Raw genomic sequence first — 9,272 nt, 5'->3', positions numbered from 1 at the left:
GCCATGTAGACCAGGCTGGCTTCAAACATACAGAAATCTGCCTCTGCTCTGCCCTCTGCCCTCTGCCTCTGCTTCCTGAGTACTAGGATTAAAGGTGTAAACTACCATGCCCATCTACACAGTAAATTTCAAGTCAGCCTGGACCATAGAGTAAGACCTTGTCCCAAACAATAACAAAATAAAATTTAAAATCAATTTTTAAAAAGAAAAGGGTCTAGTGGCACAGGCCTCTAATCTCAGCTACTTAAGATGGCCAAGTCAGGAAGATCAAAGTTCAAAGCCAAAGCCAGCTTGAGCAACTTAAGGAAACCTTTCTCAAAAAAAAAAAAAAAAAAAAAAAAAAAAAAAGAGAGAGAGAAAAAGGAAGGAAAAGAAAGAAAGGAAGAAAGGAAGGAAGGAAGGAAGGAAGCAAGCAAGCAAGCAAGCAAGCAAGCAAGCCCTGGAATACAGCTCAATGGAAATGTTCTGGTCTACCATGTGTAAAACTGTAGATTTGATCCATAAAACCCACTAAAATAAAATGAAACACTGGGGGAAATTAAGGGTCATGGCATTTACCCTGTCACCCCTTGCCTTAGATTGCCCTAGCCCAAGCTTCAGCAAGTTGGCTGCCTGTCTCCAGTAAAGAAAATGGGCCACAAGCCAAAGGTACAAATTCAAAAATCAAGGCTGAGAATACAGGATCTTCTTAGATGGCACAGGGCATTTTCATGTACAGACATGGGCTGTTTTTATCCTAGTGATATGAGAAGTGTACAAGAGGCAAGGATGTGTAAATGAGTGTAGACAGACAGGCACACTGGAAACTGGTAGCTACATAGAACTGTGGGAACTTAGAACCTAAGTCTGAATTAGGTTAGTTCAAGCAACAATAAACAAGGACAGAGAAACCAGAGGCTAAGGAAGGAGGATCACAATGAGTCCAAGGCCAGACTTGCCTACACAGCAAAGAATTTATCTCATGAGAATCAGGGAGGATAAAAAGAAAGAAACAAAACAAAATGCTTTATCCAATTTGAATGACATAACCCTGAATAAGGAATTCTCCCCAAATAAAACTGAGCTCATTCCGGCAAGTGACTGATGAGGAGTCGTGACAATCTGTGAAATAAGTCACATAGCCATCAGACCTGACCCATCAGCACTCCCAGGCAAGATGGGCTTTTCCCCTCCCAGAAGAGCTGCTGTGCCTCTGACATCAGACAGGGAAGGGTGGCTCATCCCTTATGGCTACAGATGCCTGTGGACTCAGAGAGGAAGTGATGGGAGGCTCCCACTCCAAACCCAGGCCTTACCTCACCCTGTCCAGAGTACCTTTAAGATGAGACTTTTCCTCTAGCTCTGGGTGAGAACAAGGGGACCTGACCTGAACCTAGAATAAAAACAGTCTGCTCTTTCCACCACCTGACTTTCAGGAAAGCCAGAGGAGCAGCTGAACACCAGGGACACTGCCTCCTTAGATCCTATTTAAGATACAGAGCAAGCAATAAGAAGACTTTCCTTGGTGGGTTCAGAAGCGTATGTTTTAACCCCTTTAGTGACAACAGTGCTTGGTCCAGAGCGGTCACTCATTCTCATGCCACCATGGGCTTTGTTCTCCAATGCTGAGGTGTTACCTGTGTGGCCCACTGGGTTTGCATGTGCCAAGCCCCAAGCAAGGCGTCGTAGAGGCCAGTGAGCTGCCGGTCCAGCGGAAGGTCACTCTGGCACAGCTCTTGCCAGGTTGCTAAAAGCTGTACCTGCAGAAACAGAGCAAAGGGGGTATCTTACTAGGTAACCCAAAACATGCTGGGAAACTGCCCCATGCCACTACAGAACTTAGTGAACACACAAATACCCATTGAGATTTATCCACTTGAGAAAAGGCAGAAAACCAACAGCTTAGACACAGGCTCCTTTTCCAAGCATTATCTACTGCCTGAGCTCGTCAACCCCCAAGCAACACCGTCTCCTCTGACCTCACCCCAGAGCACAACACTGCACTCGTCTAAAGCGCTCCTGGAAGAGCTCTTAGGGTGGCCATACTGTGCGCTGATGATTCATGCCCTCCACCATACTTTTTATTTTTATGGTCCGACCCCCTCCCTCCCTGAGACAGGGTTTCTTTATATAGCCTTGGCTGTCTTAGAACTCACTCTGTAGACCAGGCAGGCCTCATACTCACAGAGATCCACCTGCCTCTGCCTCCCAAGTGCTGAGGTTAAAGGTGTGCACTACCACCATACATTTTAAACACACACAGGGGCTAACGAGATGACTCCCAGTATAAAGACATTCTCATGCAAACCTGGTGACCTGAGTTCAATCCCTGAAACCCATATAAAGGTAGAAGGAAAGCAGACTCCATAATGCTGTCCTCTTACCCACATGTACACCATGGCATGCGTGTGCCGGCACACATGCATTGCACACACGATAACAATAGGAAAACTAAAACAAACATCAAAAAAACATGACGACTGTGCTTGAAGGGATTCAGGCTAGCCCAGGAAGCTGCAGGTTGATAGCCTAGCCCTTGAAACCATAAAATTCTTATGACTTCCTAAAAGCATAATGAAGCATGAGACATGAATCTTCTTTAAAAGACAAAAATAGGAACAAATTAAAACAATGTTTTAAGTCTGTAAATGAATCCAGGCTGAAAACCCACTGATTTGTTTCAAGTGACAAAGGCATCCACTGAGTGGATCAAGAGCACCCTCTGCTGGCTTTAAGTAAAAAAAAAAAGACCAAAAGGCAAGGAGTGTCAGACTTTGCCTTTACCAGTAGTGGAAGAGGCCCTCCACAGTCACATCACTCACAGTGCTCACCTTGTGACATTTGTAGTAGTATGCGAGGAGCTGGGGCATCCGGTCAATTTCAGTAAACACCTTCACAAATACTTTGGACTGATCTAAAGAACACAAAATGAGTATAAAGTGTTACCAGGTTTCCCAGGGCAGCCAAGGCAAGCAACTCACTCTGGTAAATTCAGATAGATGTTAACTAGATTCAAAAGTTTCTACTGAGATAATTGCTTTAATTCAAATATGAGAATCATAAGCATAATAAATAACAGCAGAACATGAGACTCAGTTACCAGACACTGCAAGTCTAAGCATATTAAAATAATGCAACAAGCACCATTAATATAGCTATGATTCGCTGGGCACGGTGGCACATGCCTGGAATCCTAACACTCAGAATGCTGAAACAGGAGGATGTCAGCCTGGACTACATAGCAAGTCCCTGTTTTCAAACGGAACACACCAAGAACTGGAGAGATGGTTTAGAGGGTAAGAGTTCTCTTTCAAAGACTTGAGTTTGATTCTTAGAACCTACAAGGCACCTTGCAACCACCTGTAACTCCAGTTCTAAAGGGTGCAATGCCCTCTTCTGGCCTCTGTGGGCACTGGCACACATGGTACCCAAAGCAGGCAAAGGCCCATGCACGTAAAATAATAAAGCCGTTTTATTGTAAAGAGCAAAGGGAGGAGTGCAGTAACGAGTGAGTGTGACTGCTGGCTAAAACAGATGAGCACAAGGCTCGTGCCAAAGCTGGAGCCTAAAACCTAGGGAGGTTCTGAGCCTCAGTAGTCAGAGATACACCCACTTCCCTTACCTAGTCCTGACCCTGCACCAGATCACGGATTGTCACTGACAAGTATATAATAACCCATCTCATCCATTAGCCTCATTTTGTAGGTGAGAAACTGCACCTCCAGCTGGAGGTAGTGGTTGGACAGGAAACCATGGTGAGCAACATGCAGCACTGACTTTCAATTGCTCTGATTCACACAAACAGCCACTTCATCTGACTCTATAGTGATTATATGGACTGAAAAACCGCGAGCAAACAAGTCTTCTGTCAGATGCCAAGAACAAATCGCACTCCCAGTACCTCGGGGCCTTGGTGCTTGCTATAATCGAGGGTGGTCTCCTAATCAGTCAACCTAAATTAGGCTCCCCTGCTAGCCCTGTCACAACTCCCTTTCACAGAACAAATCACACTGCACTTATTGCGTCAAGCTCTTTAGATAAGCGCTTGTTCTCTTTCGCATGCACAGACAGAGAAGCTACATGAGTGCTGTGGCATCCCTTGTCTTGTTTCAGTTTCTGGCTACACTGGCACAAAACACAGTTGCTGGAAGTACACCAAATTGTACTAAAAGGATTATTGAAGTAACACCAGGGATGGTGGTAGAGGCAGGAGGACTGAGAATTCAAGGCCACTCAGGGTTACATAGTGATACAGTAAGACTCTACCGCACAATAAACCACAAGAGGGATAAACTAAATTAGCTAACAGAAGGAAGATGAGATAAGTAAAGAAAAAGGAAATGAAAAAGGAGATCAATGAAGCCAGATCTGAACAAAGCAGCAAACTGAAAAAAAAAAAAATCTACCTAGATCCACTTAGTAAAAAGAAAGAAAGGAAGGAAAGAAAGAAAGAAGGGAGGGAGGAAAGGAGGGAGGGAGGGAAGAAAGGAGGGAGGGAGGGAAGAAAGGAGGGAAGAAGAAAAGAAGGAAGAAAGAAAAGAAGGAAGGAAGGAAGAGTATTTAAAAAAGAATGCTTAAAAGCAGACAATAAGAAATGAAAAACAAAACAATAAAAGAATAACAGAAAAGTACTTTGGATGATTATAAGACAACACATCAGGGACTGGAGAGATGGCTCAGTGGTTAAGAACACTGACTGCTCTTCAAGAGGACCCAGGTTCAATTCCCCATGCCAACATGGCACCTAACAATTATCTGTAACTCCAAGATCTGACACTCTCACAGACATACATGCAAGCAAAACACCAACGCAAAACATAAAATAAAAATAAATAAATTATTAACAAGATAACACATCAGATATCCTTGAAAATGTTAAATTCCTCAAAAACACAAACTACCAACTACCAAGATTGAATCTCAAATCTAAGCTGGACACATTAGCATACACCTATTATTCCAATACTCAGGCAGAGGCTCCGAGTGTGAGACCACCCTTGTCTACACAGAAAGTTTCTGGCCAGACAGGGTTATATAGCAAGACCCTGTTTCAAACAGAAAAGGATGAAGGAAGGGGCTTGGTCCTAAGCACCACATAAACCACGTGTAGTAGTGCACACTTGAAGTCACAGCACTCCACACACCTTTAACCCCAGCACTCGGGGAGACAGAGACAGGTGGATCTGTGCGCTTGAGGCCAGCCTGGTCTACAAAATGAGTTCCAGGACAGGCTCCAAAACTACAGAGAAACTATGTAGAAGAAAGGAGGGAGGGAGGGAGGGAGGGAGGGAGGGAGGAAGGAAGGAAGGAAGGAAGGAAGGAAGGAAGGAAGGAAGGACATTAAAAGAATCATACCCCATTACTAGTGGGGTTTATCCTTGAGAGCAAAGATGGTTAACACATAGAGTCAATCAATGTAAAGGTATTTAATCTCAGCACTTGGGAGGCAGAGGCAGTCAAAGCTTTGTGGGTTCAAGGCCAGCCTATTCTACATAATGAGTTTCAAGGCAGTCAGGGCTATATAGTAAGATCCTGTCTCAAAAAAAAAAAGGAAAAAAAATAATTAAGAATTAATGGAATGGAATGAATGCAGGGTGCAGGGTACTACATTAACAAACAAGGGGAGATAATGATTATCTCAACTATGAATAAAAGTATTTTTTAAGAAATACTTACTTTATTTTTATTTATGCATGTCTGTGAACATGTATGTCCATGTAGGCCAAAAGAGAGCAACAGATCCCTTAGAGCTAGAGCTGCAGTTCCCTTGAGTGGCCTGAGAAGGATTCTGGGAACTGAATTCTTGTACTCTGTAAAACAGCAAGCTCTCTTAACCTCAAGCCTCAAAATACAACACTCTCTCAAGATAAAAATACTCAGTTATCTAGGAATAGAAGGAAACTGCCTTACCATAATGAAAGACACAGCTAACACAATACTCAGATGGAAAGAAGCAAGGGGACCGGAGAGATGACTTAGCACTTAAAAATATTTTTTGCTCTTCATAGAGGACTGGCTGGGGTTTGGATCCTAGCACCTACACGGTAGCCACAACCATCTATGATTACAGTTCCAGGGGATTCGATGCCTTCTTCCTGCCTCTGTGGGCATCAAGCACATGGTGCACATAGATACATGCAAATGAAACACTCATGCACATAAAATAAAATAAAAATGTTAAGTCTCTAGTTATATCCAACATGATCCTGAAAGTCCTTATCAGAAAAGCTAGGCAAGAAAAATGAGACATTCAGATGGGAAAAGCAGTACAATAACCTGTACAGACATGTTCCTGTATGTAAAAACCCCACAGATTACACACACACACACACACACACACACACACACACACACACACACACGGAGAGAAAGAGAGAGAGAGACAGACACATACAAATCCTACTAAAACTAAAAAAATTAAGCAATTTATTTTGGTTTGTTTTTTGGTAGTGCTAGGCACAAAGCCCAAGGCATTGTATACACTAGGTATATACCATGACTTACACCCAAGTGTGGAACCCCAAATTTGATGTAACTTCAACACTAGACTAAGGGAGACCCAGCTTTCTGCGGCTCTTGACTGTGGAAATGAGCAGGAAGACAGCACTGTCACTGAGGCGGGAAAGGCTGAGCTGATTTGCACACACTGAGCACTCAGCTACCACAGAGATGCTCTGCAGTCCAGGTTTACACCTCTTGTTCCAGCTTAATTACTCAAAGCACTGTCCCAGACACAGAGAAGTAGTCCAGTGGTAGAGTGCCTACCTGGCACACACAAGGCCCTGGGTTCAATCCCCATGAATTCAAAGGCATGGGGAGGGCAACCTGCAGGATGAAAGGGAAAACTGGAGCAGAAAAACAACCAACCACTGAGCATCCTGACTCTGAGCCCAGAGCCAGTGAAAGAAACACCCTGGATCTGAGACCTGAGCCAGGGAAAGAAACATCTCTTTATCCCTGAACCCAGGAACAAAGAAACATGCCCTGACTCTGAAACCAGGGCCAAAGAAACACACTTTGTCCCTAGAATCAGAGCCAGTGAAAGAAATATGCCCTGGTCCTAAGATGAGAGTCAAAAGGCCAGTGAAAGAAACACAGTCTGGCCATGAAGTCAGAGCCATTTCTTCCCCTGACCAACTAAACTAGCCAATCCCTGAGCAGGGATAAACTAACCAATCCCTCTTCTCCCTGGGAAAACTCCGCCCCTAAAAAGCCCTATATAAACCTCTCTGCCTGTTCAGGTTAGAGGCTCCCATTTATCCCTCCCTGGCAGAGGCAGCCACTCTCCTGAACTCCTCCTTCCCAAATAAATCTCTTTCTCAAAAGAGTCTTGGGTGACGATTTTCATTCACCTACACAGAATAGAAGAACGTGGCTGGGACGTCCCTTAGGGGACTGAGCTGAAAATCCTTGCTGGGATGCTCCCTAAGGGGGGCTGAGCAAGACGGAGCAGAAAAAGTAACTTTTCACCAGAGCCAGAGGAGATTGCCACATTTCTGCAGGGGCTTTCCCCTTTAGCAGAGTGTTAGCAAAGAAGTAACATCCTGGGTCCAAGAAGAAGCAGATAGCTCTGTTGGGACGTTCCCTTAAGGGAATAGAGCAGAGTTCAGCGGTCCTCCAAGAGAAGGGGAGGATTGCTATATCCTGCGGGGAGACCATCCCCCACTGCACCCCAGCTTCAGGTAGCCTGGCTTCCTGATAGTCAGGACACCTCCAGGACTGAGCTGTTCTATTGCAGCTCCAGCCTCCAGAGCTGTCCTATCGTGGCACTAAGTATAGCCGGGCTTAGGATGTCTCTGCAACTCCACAGCCGCAACACATTCCTCTACACAACCTCTCTCTTGGGAGCGAACACAAGAAAGCCTGCCATTTGCAACTACACAGAAGAACCTGGAAAGCACCATGCCAGGGTGAGAGAAAGACATCAAGTATGACCACATTTATACATGGAACCTCAAAAGCTGAGCTAAGAGAAACAAAGGAAAATGGGAGCCACCAGGAGGAAAGATGGGAAATAAGAAACATCGGTCAAAGGGCGCCAACTCTCAGTTATGAATAGTAGTGTGGTGATTACAGCTAATAATAAATTACTACAGACTTGAAATTTGCCCAGAGTAGATCATTATTATTCTTACTACAAAAAGAAAGGGACACTGGCCAGGTGGTGGTGGCACACGCCTTTAATTCCAGCACTCAGGAGGCAGACACATGCAGATCTCTGTGAATTCAAGGCCAGCCTGGTCAACAGAGCAAGTTCCAGGACAGTCAGTCATGGCTACATAGAAAGACCCTGTCTCAAAAAAAAAAAAAAAAAAAAGAAAAGAAAAGAAAGGGACAACGTGTGTGATGGATGTGTTCCCTTGATTACTGATTACTATAATTATAGTATGTATCCAATTAGCATGTTATACACTTTACACACAAATTCCTTTTAAGAGCTGGAAAAGTTTTCTTTTGCTCTCAATAATGCCCCTGTTTAATAAAATAAAATTATATAGTCATATTGAATTAGACTGAAAACTTATGACACTTATTCATGTGACAATGGTTCATATGTGCACACATCTGTATGTTCATATTTATAATTGTGTAGCTTATTAATTTTCAAAGAAAAAAATGCTGAAAGCTGATGTCAGTATGCCCACATGACCTAAAACAAACTGAAGAATTGGAGCTCTTAAACCACCCTAAATTCGACATTAGAAAAGTACCATTGCTGGGCAGTGGTGGCGCACGCCTTTAATCCCAGCACTCAAAAGGCAGAGACAAGTGGATGTCTGTGAGTTCGAGGCCAGCCTGGTCTACAGAGTGAGTTTCAGGCAGGCTCCAAAACTACAGAAAAACTCTGTCTCAAAAAACCAAAGAAAGAAAAAAAGGAAAAGCATCATCATTAAGCAACTAATGCTGCATCTCTGAAGCCAAGAGGAGAAGGTGTTTTCAGAACAGGAGACAGCATGCAAAACAACACCGCAATCAACCATGTATGGTTCAAAGACAAAAAATTCAGGCTGATGCCAGGCTCTCAAGTTAGCCGACAAAATATCTGCTGAGAACTTCGATAGATTAAGTTGAGAAGGGCTCACATGACACATGAGCAGTAGCAGCAAACACAGATCAGAACAGCTGTGAAAATCAGAAATCAGCATCAGCTCCCTGTGTGGTGCACACACCTTTAGTCTCAGCACTCGGGAAGCAGAGGCAGTTAGATCACTATTAGTTGGAGGCCAGCCTGGTCTACGTAACAAGTTCCAGTCTAGCCATGCCTCAAGGAAGAAAGAAAGAAAGAAAGAAAG

At 44.0% G+C, this 9,272-nt stretch overlaps 1 protein-coding gene across 1 annotated transcript in view; it reads right to left on the bottom strand.

Moving 5' to 3' along the window:
* The window catches only part of Cog7 (component of oligomeric golgi complex 7), a 66,590-nt gene that overhangs the window by 45,467 nt on the left and 11,851 nt on the right, over positions 1-9,272 (bottom strand). Inside the window, exons 5-6 of the mRNA XM_005351135.3 lie at positions 2,811-2,893; positions 1,617-1,739 (exon numbers count right to left, since the gene is read on the bottom strand). Of these exons, the coding sequence (XP_005351192.1) occupies positions 1,617-1,739; positions 2,811-2,893 (206 nt within the window). The remainder of the gene's footprint in view (positions 1-1,616; positions 1,740-2,810; positions 2,894-9,272) is intronic.

The sequence above is a fragment of the Microtus ochrogaster genome, chromosome 8 (genome assembly GCF_000317375.1).
Source record: "Microtus ochrogaster isolate Prairie Vole_2 chromosome 8, MicOch1.0, whole genome shotgun sequence".
NCBI lineage: Eukaryota > Metazoa > Chordata > Mammalia > Rodentia > Cricetidae > Microtus > Microtus ochrogaster.
This window is presented reverse-complemented; position numbering and strand designations above follow the sequence as displayed.